The 19,327-nt window shown below is 42.9% G+C and overlaps 1 protein-coding gene across 3 annotated transcripts in view; it reads left to right on the top strand.

Moving 5' to 3' along the window:
* mgat5 (alpha-1,6-mannosylglycoprotein 6-beta-N-acetylglucosaminyltransferase) overlaps nucleotides 1–19,327 on the top strand; it is a 52,472-nt gene that overhangs the window by 29,319 nt on the left and 3,826 nt on the right. For 2 of the 3 annotated variants that reach the window (XM_057027269.1, XM_057027267.1), the window contains 9 exons: nucleotides 737–906; nucleotides 1,480–1,614; nucleotides 4,972–5,105; nucleotides 8,261–8,394; nucleotides 15,059–15,208; nucleotides 18,029–18,175; nucleotides 18,294–18,410; nucleotides 18,843–18,917; nucleotides 19,123–19,280. In XM_057027269.1, the coding sequence (XP_056883249.1) occupies nucleotides 737–906; nucleotides 1,480–1,614; nucleotides 4,972–5,105; nucleotides 8,261–8,394; nucleotides 15,059–15,208; nucleotides 18,029–18,175; nucleotides 18,294–18,410; nucleotides 18,843–18,917; nucleotides 19,123–19,280 (1,220 nt within the window). The remainder of the gene's footprint in view (nucleotides 1–736; nucleotides 907–1,479; nucleotides 1,615–4,971; nucleotides 5,106–8,260; nucleotides 8,395–15,058; nucleotides 15,209–18,028; nucleotides 18,176–18,293; nucleotides 18,411–18,842; nucleotides 18,918–19,122; nucleotides 19,281–19,327) is intronic. The other variant, XM_057027268.1, reaches the window with a different exon arrangement.

Below are 19,327 nucleotides of genomic sequence, written 5' to 3'. Positions count from 1 at the left end.
CTCTCTTCATGTTCAGTCCATTTTGTTTTCAGCCCCTGAACCAAATTGAGTTTTAAATATTGGCTTAAACACCCAATGAAATTTAAATTTTGATAATGTAAATAAGGCTGATGCGAGTTGACCAACCAGTTGTTCTATATTTTATATTTAACCTGGACAAAAAAATGTGTTGTTAATAGACCTGTTACCTTCAAGATGTTTGGATGAATGCACACATGACAGACTCCAGGGATGAAGCACTCGTGGAAAAAGAGTGATGGGATATTCTGTTGTTAAGCAAGCTAGAAGGATGCTCTGGTCACAGAATAATATATCCCACACTTTTCATTCACCTTGTGAATAAGTTGTACATAAGTTTCATTATATTCCCATAGTAATCACCGGTGGTGACGATACAAAGCATTAATGTCACACATTTTATTTTGCTCGGCTTTTCATTTTGGGCTGTCAGCATTGAATAAAAATGACTTCAAACAGACCTGGCTATAACCTACTCCTGCTGTGCAACACAGTGCTCTCTACTATACGTTGAAATCGGTGTGTGAGTGTGTGCCTTAAGGCTCTTTATATTATATTGGGCAATGTTTCAAAAGTTGTCCATGTTTAAGCTCATTTACATGCATAGTCGTTAAGTATTAACATGGTACTATATATAGCCACATCAGTGTCTTCAGCACATGCCAATTCCCCTAGGGTAACACAACATACAATCACTTATTTCTTTTCTCTCTCTCAGATCCTGGTGCACTTAGGTCTGCTGACCAAGGAGTCTGGCTTCAAAATAGCAGAAAATGCCTTCAGCGGGGGTCCGCTGGGTGAGCTTGTCCAGTGGAGTGACCTCATAACCACGCTGTACCTGCTGGGACACGACGTTCGCATTTCAGCCTCAATAGCTGAGCTCAAAGAGTCAGTACCCAACACACTCGGTGACATCACTGTGCTTCACTTATCATGTGCAGGATGGCGAGTTTCGGCAATAGAGTTAAATCATAAACAATATCTGATTGAGACATGCTATATTGATCCGTGAGAGCAAATTTGAACATTACATTGTCTTGTATTCGAATAGAATAAGACACCAAAGAGGAGTGGAAATAGCCTACTTGGAGAAATCAGACACATTTGCTTTACCACTAGAAAGGTTTTCATTTTTCACTGTTTACCGACCTTGTTTGCAAGAATGCTGTTCCTTTGACACCTGCGAAGCACAAATGTGCAGCAATGTTCGACATGAGTGGATTTTCTTTTCCAAGGCTCATGTTCAGCTTTTAGTGCTGATGTTAACACAGGCACCATTCGATCATCCACCACTGGTCAGCTCTACATGAAGTGGGATTCTTTTGTCAAAGAATGTTTCAGAAGTAAAGCATGTGGGCTCCTAACGGTGTTCTTCTGAGTTCTGGTGTCAGAGGACTTGATGGTACCCTTAGCAAATGGGTTGTTTACGCTGCACTGTGTTGTCTTGATTTTAATTCTCAGGATCATGCGCAGGGTCATGGGGAACAAGTCCAGTTGCCCCACCCAGGGTGACAAGGTGGTTGAGCTCATCTACATCGATATCGTGGGCCTCACCCAGTTTAAGAAGACACTGGGACCCTCCTGGGTCCACTACCAGTAAGTATATTTTTTTGCAATGGCTGTGCAACTGTGCAGCTTTACATTCCATTTCTTTCTCATAAAAGGCCATCAAGAGCTTTTTCTTTATATTTGAATGTTGCTTATTGATTGGGTTGAAAATAAAGAATGAATGCGCTTTTTCTCAGGAGCAAAGTGCTATCAAATGTATTCCTTGAGCAAACGGGAGGTAGTTTAATGATTTCTGTTATTTTGTGGCAATTAGCCAGAAATACTTTTCCTTTGTAATCGTTCTTCAGGATCTAAATGGATCATGGCCAAAACAGCTTTGTGCTTGGCTTAAATAAAATCATTAGAAAGTAAACCAGAGCCTGCAGTAGCTTGATTCTCAATCTTAGTTGTGTTCTCTGCCTCTTACGAAGCCGACTGTCATGTTTTTACACCAGACCGCTCCCTTGTACGGTACAGTTTTTTGTATTTTAATATCTTTTGTTGGTTGAGTCTCTTCTCACAGAGTCCAGGGCTTTTCTCTATTGCCTAATTGTTCCAGCTTCTCTCCCCCTCACTGTCAACTGTTTCACAATCTCTCATGCACTTCAAGCCACTGGACTGTGGCAAATGTTGGGGCAGTGAGCCTATTTTCTCTCAGACATTGTCATAACTTCCTAAAAGGCTATAAGTCTTTGTTGTTTGTAATGTTTTCACTCACTGGCCTGGTTTGTCCGCAACTGTTCCACTGAGGATGATGCCACCCTGATTTATTTAGGAAAAACCTGACATCAGCTCTAGCTACCAGGAAATGAGTGGAAACAATAAGCCTATAGGCCACCAGTGGGGCCATTAGTGCCCCATTGGTGGCCCCGGTTGTCAGCAGGTTTTGTTTGCCTATGACACCTTAAACTGCCTCTGCACCGCTTGTGCCTCTAGGAAATTGATTCAGCCTTAGCTCATAAAGTATAGTCTGGATTTTGCTCTCTGTATTACTCCTGCTGGATTTGAACACTTCTGCCGCATCGTTTAATGTCACGGTAAGTGTCGTTGCAACTTTGCGACTAGGTCATTTTAGAAGTGTTCTTCTTTCAGCAAAAGTCACCAAAAACTGTAGTCGCTGGCCTCCCCGTGCCTGTTGTTGTCTGACGTACTCTGTTCTTTGGCTTTTTGACCCATCAATCTTTGCAAACGGGCTGTTTCTGCTGACCATAAGGAGGCTTGTAAGATCAATCTCATATGTTTCGTTTTTGGTGAAGGCTGTCAGAGCTGATTTGTATTTAATATGTTTTTTTAAAGTCACAGTCTTGCTGTCTCTCTTATATTGATATATTACTGTGCTTTGGGTTGATCTAAAGGCGTATCCGAATTGGGCTGTCGTTTCTGAGGAGAGTCTGTGTGAGAGTCTGTGTGGAAATTCCCTCGTATCTCCACTCCATCAGCTAGGCTAATGTCTCACAGCCAACCAGCACTGTGTCTTTAAAACAATGTTGCAGGGGAAAAAATGCGGATAAAAATCCTTTTCTGAAGTTTGATTTCATCATCTTACCTCTCCTTGAGACACGACCTGGGTACACTTTGCTGAGGGGGATGGTGGATCCACTCCCCCTGGTTTTTTACATCCCTAACGCTGCTGAATGAAATTCATCCTCGGGGGACGACCCAAACCCGTTAATTATTTACAAAGTGTCAGCAGTCTCGGCATTCACAAACGTCCCCGCTCACATAAATACTGTGACGCTCGGGTCGTTGGGGAAACACTGGAGGACCATGTGCCCAGATCAACGGTTATTTCAAGAAGTAGAACAGTCATCTTTGTCATCTTTGTAAAGCACAACACAGTTTAGCCAAACAATAAAGGAAATGAATAAACACACTGTTGAAACTATTTTAAACCGAACCGTAATTACAACACTGAAATTATAACTGTAATTGTAACACCTATATAACAGCCACAAGTCCTTGCTCCCCTGCCCACAAAGTGGCTAGTGCGTATGGCCTCAAGTACTTATACGTGTAACCACATAGAAATGATCATAGCTAGCTAAATACTGTAAAACTACGAGATTTATCGTTTGCGTTAAAGGTGTATGTAACTGTTGGAACTGTAATGGGGTCCGCATTAACTTATAAAATAATTAGGCCTATTGGTTCCTTTTTTCATGAATTGAAAAAACCAAAACACCACCCCCCATCTGTTTTTTTGTTATGACAAATTGCACTTTGCATACAACAGTGTATTTATGCTTTGCTCATGTGTGGGTGTGTGATTCACTGCCTCGCTTTTCTCCTGGGAGCCTTGCTCTGATTAATTGTTCATATTACGTAGTGATAACACCCATTTTATATCTAGTTATATCTGTGTACTGTACTTCCTCCCTTTAACCAGTTTAGGTGCCTCACCCTTGCATGAATACAAAAATATACAATTACAAGTACTACAAGTTCTTTTTTCAGGTAAATTGAAGTTACTGTTGCACATGAAAATCAACATTCACGTATTATTTTTGCGCCAGATCAATAAATTTAAAGATAGGCCTTGGCTAATAGCTGAAGAAGCTGCCATTGGATCATGAGGGGAGGGGAGGCTCAGTTCCTCAGCATGGCTGAACCCTAACCCAAGGGCTCTGTGGCCCCGGGATATGTGTTGAAAACCTTGCAGCAGCTATATTTACAGCCTAACATAGCTCCAGCAACACGCCTCACCCAAGTGCAGAGGGCATATCTGCTGGGGACAGATGAAGGTTGTTTTTCCCCAGAGAGCATGAAAGTGGGCCGTGTTGCACCTGACAGCCTCAGAAATGTTTGTCTTTCCTTTTTCCAGTTTGGATCTGGTAATGTCACCCGTAACGTGTGCTGCATACATTGACAAGAGTTACTGACAGTGTTTGCATTGGGTGTGTTCCGTTAAAATAAATAACGCACCTTTCCAGGGTTTTTTTCTTCCTCTTTTGGCAAAGAATATTAAATAGTGATAAGGTAAACTCATGGGGAGAAGCTTGTGGTTTTTATGCATACTGATGAGCTGAAAGTGGGCAACCTTTATCAGTTCATGTCCTTCACCAAGGTCCAAATCATTTGAATATTCTGTTACATGCAATGCTCAGTTTGAGTTCTGTATTTGCTTTCCAATAAGGGATGCCAGTACATTACATTAAACTATATATATGGAATTTGACATAATCTCACACAACAGTCATTTGGATCAGATGGATGCTTTCTGCATCTTTCTGTGTGGTTTTCATTTTTTTTAAACTTTTATAAAGAGAATTTTTATTCCTAAGGAGCATAACATCGTGTTTCCTGTGGTCCTCTGTTTGTGAACTTTTGTGTAAACTTTGCATGAGGACGTGCGTGTCCTTGATGCAGAGCAGCTGGTAACAGTTTTGTCTTTATTCAACATTATAGGTGCATGTTGAGAGTGCTGGACTCATTTGGGACAGAACCAGAGTTCAACCATGCCCACTATGCCCAGTCCAAGGGTCACAAGACACCCTGGGGGAAGTGGAACCTCAACCCACAACAGTTTAACACAATGTTCCGTGAGTAAAACCTTTAAATATCTAAAAGTGCCTAATGTTGACAGCTCTGACAAAATAACCAATAAATTGGGTTCAATCATGTCCTGTATGCTGGATTTAAAAGATGTTTAGGACCTAAAATTTGAAATAATGCTGCATCTGTTCTTTTCTGGTTGAATCGTCAAGTGTTGTTTTATGACTGACTCCTATTTTTCTCATAAATTTCCAAATCTGGACTCTAAACAGATTTGTATCTGTGTTAAAGGACAGTGTTTGGTTGGGAGTAAAAGTCCTTAAAAGGGACTCTTAAAAGCAGTAATGGCAGATTAAAGGGAAAATACGAGGTCGCAATTGCATTTTAGAGTGAATAGTTGTAGATCTCAAGGGTTTATCTACTGTGTTCTGTCTGTAATGGAAGTCTATTACATTGACTGTTTCACTGAGAGGGGAGCCAGCCCCCCGGGGTCCTGCACAATTCCCTTGTTGCTAAGATAAAGGGAAATTTTAACCCTGAACTTCACATTCGGGAGGTAAGGTGCAGTACTGCCCAGAATCCCCCTGCACTTGAAAAGCCCCTTTTGTTGGTTGTCTTTCTTATAGCACACTGGGGCCTCTGCAAAAAAATCCAGTTAAGAGTTAGTAGGTTAGATGATATCATGAGAGAAACAAGTGCCCGGTAACTTAGCCAGTTGTTAAAAACACAGAAGGCCTCACTTCAAATCACAGGAGATTTACCGTTTACGTCTCTGCACCTGTCCCAACGATGGCTGGAGAGATCTGCTCCATCAGCCCTCAGATTGTTTGGGTGGGAAAACCTACCTAACATTTAGAAATTTAAAAAAAAATACATTAAAAAAGGACATCTCTATTCACAACAGTCCCTGACCTTGGTTTGATCCTAACCTTGATGCTAACCTTTGAGGCCCACATCAATCCCCACTGCAAAGTAATAGTTTACCACCTCAGGAATATAGCCAGAATTTGGGCCAGACTTGCCATTAGATATACTGAGAAGCTGGTTCACTGGTTCAAGCTGGTTCAAGCTGGTTCAAGCATCCAGAAATGACCATGAAACATCCATGACAACACTCCTCATCACACTAATTTCACAGCCCCGGCATTCACAGCCTCCTCACCCCATGACTAAGACAACTGGAGACCAAACCTTCTGCTGCTTGATTCTGGGAAACTCTCCCAGAACCTTTGATGGCTCCACCGATGATCTACAGTTTTTTTTTGTTTTTTTTTTTGTTTTTTTTAAAAAGGGGTTTCAAAACGTACCATTTTTAAAAAAAATTATCATTTAAATTTTTAATCCTTAATGTTTTTGTCTTAATATTTCATTGCACTTTGAGATTTTATTTTGTTGAAATATAAAATGCATTGCAAATGATGCTTTCACTTGTTTTTTAACAGCCATTAGCCATTTAACATTTATCCTCTGTCCGTATGATATGTCCGGGAATATTCTGGTCATAATAATAACTTTATATAACTATTGCCCAATTCTTTTATTCTGGGAAGCTAACAGTGTCAGCGTTTTTGAAGCATTGACCTGCCAAATTGTAAAATGAATCCAGAAGCACGTAAAACTGTTCTTCAGAGCAAATTTCTCTCACAACATTGAGAGTACACATCACAAAGTGATAGTTGATGTTGAGCCCCTTCTTTTTAAATTTGTTTATTCAGCACGAGGCGCATGAGGTAAATTCCAAATTGTCAGCTGTGGTCCACATTTATGCCTCACGTGGATTGATGATATTTTTACTGACATCTGCATCCATAGAGAGACGAGGTAGCACTGTTAGCTTGTGAAGGGGCAGAATCTGAATAGCTGAGCTGAGATTTGTCATCACATTGTGCGTTTGAGCTGTGATTCCTCTTGCCTGACTCCACTTCTAGAAATGTTTCACTCTGTATTTAACATTTTACGTAACACGTGCAGTATTATTAAAGGATTCACTTTGATGGTTTGAATATGAAGCATCTGCTTATCAAAAAAAGCCTTTGTTTGTACAAATCAATTAAGAGAGAAGAGTAAACACTACTAATGCATTCACGCTGCATCCTCTGTGTGCGCTCACTTTCATTTTTGTTTGTCTTTGCGAGACAAAATGTAAAAGCAGCCTGGAAAGAGGGAATAAACCCAATATTGACTTTTTGCCATCGTATTCCAGCCAACACCCAGATAATCCTATTCATAACGATACTTTTGTGTATTCAAACACAGAGAATGTAATTTGTCTCTGTTGAAAAGGTCCAAAGAAATTCTTTTGTTCAGGTCCATCTCAACAATCTGACTGACCTTAATTTGCCTCTGGCCACAGCACTTCCACTATGGGCTCTAAGGCCTCTCACTTATTTGGTTTTATTGATTATTGGTAGTTTTAATTTTCTTGGACTGTGCTTTAAACCCCTTGTCTTCACATTGATTTGCACAAGGCAGATGGAGATAGAGCTGTAAAGCCCAGGCTTCACACTTGACCTGTTTGTCCCGTGGTTGCCATAGTAACTACCCATCGCACGAAATATTGGAGGGAATAAACACCCAGAGTAGTTTTGGAGTCAAGTCAATGTTTTTCTTCACTTTGGTACCCCAAAGTCAGAGGTGTTGGTTGCTCAGTCTGTTGGGGGCTGGACTGTGAAGTGGAGGGTTGTTGGTTCCAATCCCAGCGCAGGCAGATACTTGGACAGTGTTCTGGTATCGGGGGGAGGCGCCCAAACACCTTCACAGCACTGCTGAGGTACCCCTGAGTAAGGTTCCCAAAACCCAAGTGCCCACACGAGGCCCTGCGATGAGTTGGCGACTCACCTGGGGCTGGACCCTGCCTCCGCCCATATGCAGCCGGGATGGGCTCCAGCACCCTCCAAGTGACCCTGAAAGGGATAAACCGCTCAGGAAAATGAATCTCTACATGAATGTGTATTCCCGCTGTGTTTCTGCATCTCTCTGCAGTTCTGATCGTTGCTAAACACTGAGCTCAGGCTCGTGCGTCTAAATGCAGGATCTGGGTTCGCTCCAAGTATTTTTTTGATGGTGAAGAAAATAGCTGGAAGCCATTTGGCACTGGCTGTTTGCATTTATTTGCATTTAAATTTAGACTGTTTTTTTTTTTTAAAGAGAATTTATGTGAATGTTTGGTGTGTATTTATTTGTGTTAATTCCTGCGTTATAGCACACACTCCAGACAACAGCTTTTTGGGGTTCGTGGTGGAGCAGCATCTCAACGCCAGTGACATCAGCCACATTGACGACATCAAGAGACAGAACCAGTCCCTCGTCTATGGAAAGGTTGACAACTTCTGGAAGGTAAACACTCCTGATACGTTTATTATATTCTAAAACGGGTGTAAACAATTCGCTCATGAACAATTCTGCGTCTTTTTTTGTCAGTTTGTGTTTTTGAAATGATGGGAAGTCTCTGTTTTATTTGACTTTTGAAGCGACAGACTGTCAATATACAGCCGAGGAGAAAATTCTGAAAATGTTCTATATAGAGTTGGACACCATTTAAACCTTTAAACGACCCAAAAACACATGAGTGGCCTGGATTGGTGTTTGCAGACCTGTGAGAGCTCCGCACTGAAACTCGGTTTGGCAGTTTAAATCCAGCTTATCGCCTTCTCTGTGGCGTTTTTAATATATTCAGAAGCATGCTCACACTGCAGCACAGAGACCAAGGGATTACTGTATCCTAGACAAAAAGGACTTAGAGTCTTGGAGAGATTTGTGCATTGTTTGGCTTGCCATGGTCGGTTGGATTACTGCCTGCGCCTTGATGAGCTTTCAGCCAACATGTATATTTCAGCATGCTGCTCCAGATCCAGCAGACTCCTTGGGTTTCATGTCAGAGCTGAGAGTTTGACACGGCCAAATCCAATGAATAGAAAGTCCTTAGCATGATCAGGAAATCGATACATGGAGTTTTCATTTCGCTGTTCGTTTAGTTCACCTCTGCAAGTTTTGGTATGTGACATACATTTGGAAATATTAAATATAGTCACGGAACAAGCACAAAGCTCTGTTGAAATCTGAAGATAGTGACGGCAGAAACAAAGGAAATGTGAGTGCGGCCTAATCTAAAATGTGTTAATGAACACCAGCAGTGTGGATTTCAACGTCGAAAGGCTCTTAATCCCAAAGATGTGATCGTTTTTAATCCAGAGGTAGCTGGAGTGCTGCTGCGGTTTGTGGCTTCTCGTGAGTCAGAACTTGTCAGTCTTGTAGCAAGGCAGACGGGAGAGACCATCAGCTCACGGTCAGGGGCATTAGCTACTAATCAGGCTCCCGAGTGTGTTCATTACCTCTTGCTTTTAATTAAAGGGCCATTTAGGAGTTGAATGATAATGAACAGACTGACTTGCATTGTTCTCCTCCCTCTTCTGTTGACATTCTGCCATTATTTGGTGTAATTCTATCAATTTTCTCATATAGGTTTTTAAGGGGTTCATGATAATGCTGATCTCTAACGTAAAAACTTTTAAACATTAAAGATATACGGTATGTGATACTGAGTACAGTTGGGGAAACAAGTGATTGGCTTAATGGCTGTTCTCCAGCCTGCTGTCATTTCTCCTGGAGCTTAACGAAGGGTTAATGGAGGTTGGGCAGGAAGAATTCAGCTAATTGAAAGCCCCCACCCCCCTTGTACCCAATCAGTATGTAAAGGTCACACTCAACCTAACCTAGTTTTAACACACTTGCATTCAGGATTTTCTTTCGATTAAGCGAGTGAAAAACTTTCTTGAACAGGAACGGATGCCATTTACCTCCTCCCAGCTGGACAACAAAAACATTTTTAAATCAAGTGGAAGTGTAGAAGCACCCATCTAAACCTCCTCTGGAGAGCACACAGTCTGTTGTGAACTTGATACTGATAGCATCATGCCTCATACAATATTTATGCCTACTATGGTTAATCCAAGTAAAGTGTTGCTGTCTGGAATTAATTAACACTTAAAAGGTCTGGAAGAATCTGGGATGCTTTTTTATTCAGGGTTGATTCATATGTTTGTAAAGAGTTATATATTCTGACATATAGAAGGCCTTTTCTTGCCTGTTTTTTGTCACATTTAATATTTTTTAGTGGCTGTGGTGCAGCATTAGATACGAGTCAAGACAGTGATCTTTCATTATGGAGCGAGAGGATTCCTCATTTTGCTGCGGACACGTGAATAACTCATCAGTTTGAATGCAGTGAATTTGAAGGACATCAGCTTTTCATATCCTGGGGATTAAAGAGCCAGGGTGGCGAGAAATTATTTCCTTGTAGAAGAGGCTGTGTTGATTATTAGACCTGAAATAAAATGGCCAGGCCACCTTTGAGGGAGCTGTTTCCATAGCAACCCAATGGGAGGGGTAGACAGAGCAAAGGCAGCTCAGAGTAACTGTTTCTCTTTATATTTGTTCGTACACACATTACAAAAACTGTTTGACTGTTTGAAATCAGTTTGTCGGTGTTAAACAAGAACAAAAAGCTGCTGAAATGTTTCTTCTTTGTGCAATTAAAGAAACCAAATCACAAATCTATATGGAATTACTGAGTATACTGGTTTTCTCAGCATTTGGTGTGGCAGAAGGGAATGGTGAGGAAGGTGAGAATGAGTGGGAGGTGCTGAGAGGAAAAGCTGCGGGCCTTTGGCAGCAGCTCGGCTGACACGTCGGTGAGAGACGGCTGAGCTGGCAGATACAGAGCAGAAGGCCAACGATCTCGTTACCTTTAGAGGCACACGCTCAGTTTTTAACCTGATTGTGGAAGAATAAACAAGTCTGCTATTAAACTTTGTGATTCACTGTGTTCACCTGATGTGATGGTAGTATTGGATCACACTGGGAACATTGTAAGCAGTTACCACAGTTGTTAATGGAGTCCACCGATGTTTTATTGACTTGGAGGCTTTCCTCTTCCCTTTAAACGGCTCTGGAGAGCGAAGGCCTGCTTTTATACTCGTGAAGGTGATCATTCCCATTGTTAACCTCATCTTGGTTTATTCTGCCCATTCTTTCCATTTTGTGTCCTTTCTGCTTGATTTTTTTTGTTTTTGTTTTTTAAGGAAAAGCAGCAGCAGGGAGCTGAAGGTCTGTTTGGTTTTGACCGTTCACGGATCTCGTGCAGACAGATTCAGCCAAGAAATGTGGGAAGGCAACAGAAAAATATTTTTGGCAGTGAAATGAATGATTCAAATACTTCACTAATGACAGCAAATATTGTGATCGTCAGACTTGAAATAATAAACTCCTTCCTGAAGGCAGGTGTAGTGGACCTCACATGCTTTACCAAGTGCTGCTTGGTAGCAGCAGGTATGAGGCTTGTGAATGCAGCCAGTGAAGCATTAGAGCAGGGGTGGGCAAATCCAGTCCTCAAGGGCCGGGTCCAAGCCAGACTTTCTGTCCTACAGGTAAACCCTTTCACCTGGGGTTCCATTTACCTTGGTGAAAGCGGTTTCTCCCTGGTAGGATGTAAATCCCAGATTGAATTCAACCCGTGAGGACTAGATTTGACCTCTGATGGGCAAGTCCAATCCATGAAGGCCGGAATCCAGTCAGGTTTTGCATCCTACCAGGGAGAAACCGCTTTCACCAAGGTAAATGGAACCCCAGGTGAAAGGGTTTACCTGTAGACAGAAAGTCTGGCTTGCATCCGGCCCTCGAGGACTGGATTTGCCCTCCCCTGCATTAGAGGCTGTTTCTGAGTGCCGCAGGACATTTGCAGTAGACCTGCTGCATGCTAAAGATAGGCTAGATTCTGTGTGTTAGAACAGATATAAGAACGCCTTTGCTGTGTGGCCACCAAACTCCAACAGGATTCCTCAAAGCTGTGTGTAAATAACATCATCTACCTGTTGTCTAAGCGCTACTGCTCGTTCAGCTGTCCGTCTTTTTCATCTTTTAGCTTCTACTGGAGCATTTTTAAACCACACTGCAATCCCCAATATCCGAATATGCAGTTGAAACAAACAATACCTGCCTTTCTGTAAACGGTGAACATAAATATTTAAAATAGCGGTCTTGTAAAATGGGAAATCTGGTCAGGTTACAATGCTGTTCGAAATTACATCTTCCACGTTAATAACTTATTGAACACATCCCTGGTGTGAGAGGGTTTGGTGCCCGACAGACACAAGTCAACCAGCGGGAGCACGGAAATGGCTGATGGCAGTGCTGGAGTGTCCTTGTGCAAAGCAGCAGACCAAAATAAACAAGGTGTTATGACAACAAGGCAGAAAGGTGTGCATGGGGATGGGTGCAGTTTCTTTTGCTAGATGCTGATTGACAAGAATCCAGTTTTAGAGTTTCCAGAGTCAGTAGGAAATGTGTTTCTGATGCTCAGATGATCAGAGGTGCGTTTGATGTTGGATGGGGGAGGCAGCTCAAGGGGCAAGTAAGTGCATCTGCTGCCTGCATTCTGATAAGGCAGAAAGCCTGATTGCTTCTTAAGATCGCTGCCTTTGTGGCACAAATATTCAATATTGAGAATGACATCACAGGGATGAAGTAAATGGAAAAGATGATGGAGTCACTTCACATTTGCTCTGACGCGAATGATGCGGCTCCATCTGCAGTTTGGGGATGTCACGACCTGTCAGGATAATGTGCTGATACAGAGAAATCAGTGCTGCAGCCACAATCCTGGGCAAAGACGACTCCAGCGATCAGCGCACACGCCCATATCTGCTTTGGTCATTTGCATTTCAAATTGGAGTGCAGATACTTGCTCTTACTGTTGTAAGACCGTATTAAAAACTTGATATACAGTACTTACATTTATTTTCCCTCAGAAAATATTATTCAACGTCTGCTAATTCATATGCTACCAAATTATCCAAGCTGCTTCCCTGTAAGATGAGGTCACACAGGTGCCATTAGCAGGTAGACATTAGCTGTGGACATCTGCAGCATATTGTGCAGCTGAGCCTTCCCTGGCAGACACCCGCGATCTCTCCCAGCCCCCAGAAGTCAGGAGCCTCTCAGAGTTCAGCTTTACAAATTCCTCCTGATTTACTAGGTCATAAAGCTCAACTTCTCCTCCTTTAGCTCTGCTAAAGCTAAAACTAAGGCTCTTATGTCATAACTCTTTCATGTCCTTCTACACAAAACCGTCAGTTTCATGGTTTAAGGTTTCGACTTCTATTGAACGCATCACGTGTTCAAGGATGTTGGAGGGTCTGAGTCTTTATAAATCAGTCTCTGCTTTCCATCGTCTGTATCCTGTGAAATTCATCTCTCGTCTTCAGCACGTTGCTTTGTTTGTGCTCTATAAACACACACAGACACACACATGCCTTCAGAGTGTGTACACGTGAGAAATATTGTCGATATGTGGGGAGCATGTGGAGCTGGCAAGTGATGTTGTCTGAACGTAAACCTTTGTGATGTGAGTGCCTGCAAGGGTCATGGCAATTTATACACACACATACATCCGTGTACTTCTATCTTTGTGAGGACTTTCAGAGCCTTACCCAGCTCTTCACCTATCCCCACCCCTCACAACTAAACCCCCAACCCTAAACCCAAATCTAAACTCAACCTAAAAACAAACTTTGAAGTTGTGGGGACTTCCCAAAAATGTTTTCCATTTCCTATTAGAATGTGGGTCTTTTATTTGTTATGTAGCAAGTACAACAACACACACCAACATATCTACACAGTCCATATACACCTTGTTAACTTTTAAAGTATCCAATGTGATCAGAAATGTAATTTACATGAGGTCACACAAAGTCTGCTTTATTTTGCATGGAAATACTGTAACTATTTTAATTAGCCAACACATTTCCTTCTGGGCATGTTTTCATGTATCTGCCCTCTCTTTAGGTTCTTGCCAGTGACCTTCATTCCTACATTAAATATCTTCACACACACTTCCAGAAATCTCTGCTCAGCTCTCCTGTGTGTGGGGATTACAGGGTAGTGATTTCCCCCTTTAATTAGACTCTCTCGCTCACACACACACACACACACACACACACACACACACACACACACACACACACACACACACCCGCTTTAGTTACAGCAGGCTGACTGGAGGCATCTGATAGTTGGTTCTCCAGAGACTCAGACGAGTGGCTACCTGTAATTTAAACCCAAAAGAGAGTAGTGAGGTGGAGATAAACACACACAGGGAGAGAGAAGGCAATGAAATGTCCTGGAAGTGGAAGAAGAGAGGGTCAAAGACAGGCTCTGTGTATGAGTCATCAGATTAATCTAAAACCTTTAGCTTTTATCAGAGACAGTAATCAGATCCCTAGAACGTCCTGCCACTACAGAGGAAATGTCTGTATCATCTTCCCCAGCTGCCTTTAGTGTTTCTAGCCAGGCTGATTACAGAGCCACTGTGGATGTTTTCACACCGTTTGGTGGTGTTACTGTGCACGTGTAACCGCACCTCCACCTTTCCACCTATAGAGATCCTTTCATCTGAGATTCTCTCTTTCGAATGTCGGCAAGGTTGGCTGCCAAACTAAGGTCTAACTGTCACCTGACCCGTAAACAAGGCAATATCTAATTTATGCTTATTTTACTAGTAATGCTGGTATCTTTTTAAGACCAGTGTATTTTACATATCCCTGCTCGCTAACGTAGCATTAGCAGCCTGCAGCATTACCTCTGTGGTGATTTCAGCTGAACAGGGTGTGTAAAGGAAAGAAAGTGGGTCTCCATCAGCGTTCTTGATATGAAATGATTGATGTCTCACATCAGATACACAACAGGCTGTACAATGATGCTCTTCAGAAAGTGGTATTTTTAGCTCAGTGTCCAGATGGTTCTCTGCGTATCTGCCCACCAGTAATGTTTCTGATCCACTATTGACAAAAGCATCAGCCAGAACCAGTTTTTGTTTTATCCATGAGCATAAATGAAATGGAAATGCATTTCTTTTTGAGGCAAACCTCTAATGAGTGTCTTCCTAAAACAACAGTTCCTTTTAAAACTAGATCTGAAGTGTAAATAAGTCTTGTTTCTGTTTCAGGATAAAAAGAAATACCTAGACACCATACACAACTACATGGAGGTCCACGGCACCGTGCACGGGACCAGCACTGTGCACGTTCCCAGCTATGTGAAGAACCACGGCATTTTGAGTGGCAGAGACCTGCAGTTTCTCCTCCGAGAAACCAAGGTGAGTCCACTGCAGATGTTTCACATCAGATATGATCTGCACATCTGCTCAAGTGTAGAAGGATGAGGACCAACGTTTTATGTTGAATGTATATGTTGAACAACAGCAAATGCAGCTAATCCACCCGGTTTTAGCTGGGAAAACACTCCTAAACCGTGCCGAGTTTCTCTGCATCTTCTAGTCAAAGAGGAAGGGTTTCAAATCTGTGGAGTGTTTCCTGAAGGTGAGAAGTATCATTAGCTTTGGCACTGAAGGATGGAGTTCTTTTGACTCCGGTTATGTCAGCCTCTTGAGAAGAAAAAGGGGAGAGCGTTTCGATTTCTCCGACCTCTGAAACCAGAAGCTGTCCCATCAGACCAGGGACAGAGGGCAGACAGAGGACAGAGCCATCAGACAGGAGCCTGGGCAGCGCCAGAAAACACAGCCATAGATCCTGATTCAGACTTTTATTGAAAACAAGACCGGGTGAGATTTAGAGGCCTTTGGTCTGAAATGCCTTTCAGAGTCTTTATTACTGAGCACACAAAACAAAATAGAGCGAGGAAAGGCTGAAGTATTGGATAATTTAAGCTTTACCTCTGCTCCAAAACGAGGGCAGATCCGATTCTTTTCCGTTGCGTGTGTGAACCCCGGCCGCTGCTCTGTTCCCATCCAGATGTGGCTCAGCTCTGCCGTTCTAGAGCCCTGCAAACAAATCCGCATGGCTTCGATATTTCTTGGATGGCGTAGCACGTTGTAGTAATTTGGTGCAGTGCAGCACGTGCAGGACGGGATGTGGGGAAGAGAAAATAAAACATCTGGAAATCTTTCAAAATGCAAATCCCATCTTTAGTTTGGTTTATTTTCAACTGTGCAGAATGGACCCGCACCTTCAAAATACATTTGTATGACTAATCCCACCCTTGTCTCGTCTTTTCTTCTGCTTTATCCCGTTCGGGGTCGCGGGGAGGGTAAACAATGGGCGTACGCAGGGTCCACCCCTGGATGAGTCGCCAGCTCATCACAGCGCCCTATATGAGCAATTGTGGTTTTGGTACGTTGCTCAAGGGTACCTCGGCAGTGCTCTGAAGGTGTTCTGGCACCTCCCCCTACTACCTTTCATGTTTTGTTTGCACTGGGGCTTGAACCAAGAACCCTCTGCTTCTCAGCCTAGTTACCAACAGACTGAGCTGGCAGCCTAATACACAATAACTAAGCTGTCAACTGGACATTTGAGTAGGAATCATGGAATTACATGTTGTAGAGACACCCACGATCAACAGGAATTCTGCTGCTCCCCTACGGAGTGGGGAGTAGCAGCCGTGCTGCTCTCTGAAGATGCAGCCGGTGTGTTTTGGCAGAGGACGGAGGACGGAGTGGACACGCAGGGATGCTGTTCCAGTTTGCATTCGTATCCAGTGTGTTTCAAGCCTTGTCCCTCCATACCTGATCTAGGAAAATCTTTCTCCTTCCACTCTCCAAAACCTCTCCAAACTCATCTTTTTAAAGCTGCTTGTTCCCTAATATTTTAAATTGCACTGCCCTTGTTTTCTGTAATGTGCCTCTTCTGTTTATGTCTTTTAATACTTTCTTTTTATTGGGTTCTTCACATTTTATCTTATACGGTGTCCGTGAGTGCTCAGACAGGACCTTGAAATAAATGTAGTATTATTATCGGTGTTAGGGGAAGAAAAAAAGAGGGAACTCAGAAAGACTGCCAGCGTATACAGCATAGGGATTAATATTGTCTCACTGCACAGTTCAGAAAAGGAGTATGTGTTGAATCCCACAAACAGGCCGTAGGATAAGGACAAACTAGAAAAAAACAATGCAAATATTGTAAACACAGATTGTAGCGCAGCAACACACTGTTACCTGTAACCTAGCTCCTGCAGCTAATTGGGCTTTTGGGGTTTCCCTGTTAAAAAATACACCTGGGATGTGTAATGTTTGATTATTCACTCAACTCACCCTGCAAAAATAAACTCCCTCATCCACTATTAATATCGAAGCTGTGATATTAAACATATGCAGCTTGAATAAATACGTCAGCCACAATTTTAGGTCTCTTCGAATTCAATTGTTGGAGATTTGAGAAGCGTTTTTGCGTGCTTTTACTGCCACCTGTTGGCATGAGCGTGGTACCAATGAGGCCGTGTGTGTGTGTCTGTGTGTGTGTGTGTGTGGGTGGGGTGGGGGAAGTTTAAGTTAAGTAGTTAAAGCATGTTCCTGTGCCTAGATACAAGCTGGGCATAAACACACTCAAAGGCTAACAAGTGTAACTGCCAGTAATGAGCCATGAGCAGGTAAGAACCTGCTCATGGCTCATTACTGGCAGTTACACTTGAGGAGCTCCACCCCTCATTTTGGTCAAATATTATCCATCCATCCATCCACCCATCCATCCATCCATCCATCCATCCATCCATCCATCCATCCATCCATACTCATGGACAATCTATAAACATTTTACAATACAATATGTGGTCTGTGTTTTACAAAGCCTCTGTGGGACAGTGTTTTAGTGTGTCAGAAGGATAAACACAGGAAGAATGTCATCCCGCTATACTTGTTGCTCTTCCATTGTTTAGTGAGGAAAATGTGCTGTCTCGACTGTATTTTCTGCTGATGATGTGGGCGTTTGGGTTAAGTGTGGCTAACTGCTGCTGTCAGCAAGAGGACAGTCCTCACAGCCAGTGAAGTTGTCTCAACTTTTTCTTCTCTCCTTTCACCTCTTTGTTTTCCTGTAGTTTCATTACTTTAACTTACAGTACAGTAAAATACTCTCTGAACATTCATCCTTTGGTTTATTCATCTGCGTGTTTTTTCCCCTTTCTGCAGCTCTTTGTGGGTCTCTCCTTCCCCTATGAGGGTCCAGCACCACTGGAGGCCATCGCTAACGGCTGCGCTTTCCTCAACCCCAAATTCAACCCACCAAAGAGCAGCAAGAACACAGACTTCTTCAAAGGCAAACCTACACTGAGAGAGGTGAGTTGAGGTGCAATCACGATTACCCTGGTGTCTTCAGGCCCTGGAAACATATAATATGAAGCAAATCTGCCTTGAGTTGCAGCTCCAGCTCAGATAATGTCCTGTCTCTCTGCAGCTGACCTCTCAGCATCCTTACGCCGAGGTCTACATCGGTCAGCCACACGTGTGGACGGTGGACATTGAGAACAGTGCCGAGGTGGAGAAAGCCATTCGCTCGATTCTGAGCCAAAAGGTGAAGCTGCAACACAATGTTCTTTAGCTGAAGTTGATCAGTTGAGAAGAATTTCCAGAGTCAGGTTTTAAAATAATATCCTTTCAAATGTAAAGATCTGTTTATCTTTTAGAAGCTGTATTTGAATGATGGAATGTTTAGAGAGAAAGTGAGGGGCAGATTCTGGTGGGCAAAAGAGAGGGATCCTGTTTGGCTTCTCTTCCTCGTGAATTAGTTAACTACAAACTCAGAACTTGTTCTCCGTCGACTGACTGGGAACAATGGACCTGTTCACCATACGAGCCAGCGGAGCCTCCTATGCTTCGTGATCCATGGTGACAGGACATACAAGAACAGGGAAAGAGAACACGGCCGCAACAAAGGCATCAGTTGTTGCTTGAAATTTGATGTGTCCTGACTTCCTCCTGCACTGGGCGGTTTGTGTCTGAGCAGATCGAGCCGTACCTGCCGTACGAGTTCACCTGTGAGGGGATGCTGCAGAGAGTCAACGGCTTCATCGAGAACCAGGTACCGGAAGAAGATCAATGCCAAACCGCTCGAATTTGAGAATTTAATCATGCGTATTTGCATTAAATCCAAGCAGAAACATGACCCATTAAGATCCAAAAGTATCTAAACTCTGACTATTAATGTCGCATTAGCAGTGCATTTGTGACGTGCTCCTCTGCAGCTGCAGGAGTAAAAACTGGGTTTTCCGTGTATGGTTTCTTAGGACTTTTGCCATGGACAGGTGATGTGGCCGCCCCTCAGCGCTCTGCAGGTCAGGCTGGCAGAGCCCGGACGCTCCTGCAAGCGGGTGTGCCAGGAGGAGCAGCTCATCTGTGAGCCATCCTTCTTCCAACACCTCAACAAGGACAAGGACCTGGCCAGGTGGAGCACACAGTCCAAAAATAGCCAATTTTACTTTCACATTGAAA

The sequence above is a fragment of the Takifugu flavidus genome, chromosome 3 (genome assembly GCF_003711565.1).
Source record: "Takifugu flavidus isolate HTHZ2018 chromosome 3, ASM371156v2, whole genome shotgun sequence".
NCBI lineage: Eukaryota > Metazoa > Chordata > Actinopteri > Tetraodontiformes > Tetraodontidae > Takifugu > Takifugu flavidus.
This window is presented reverse-complemented; position numbering and strand designations above follow the sequence as displayed.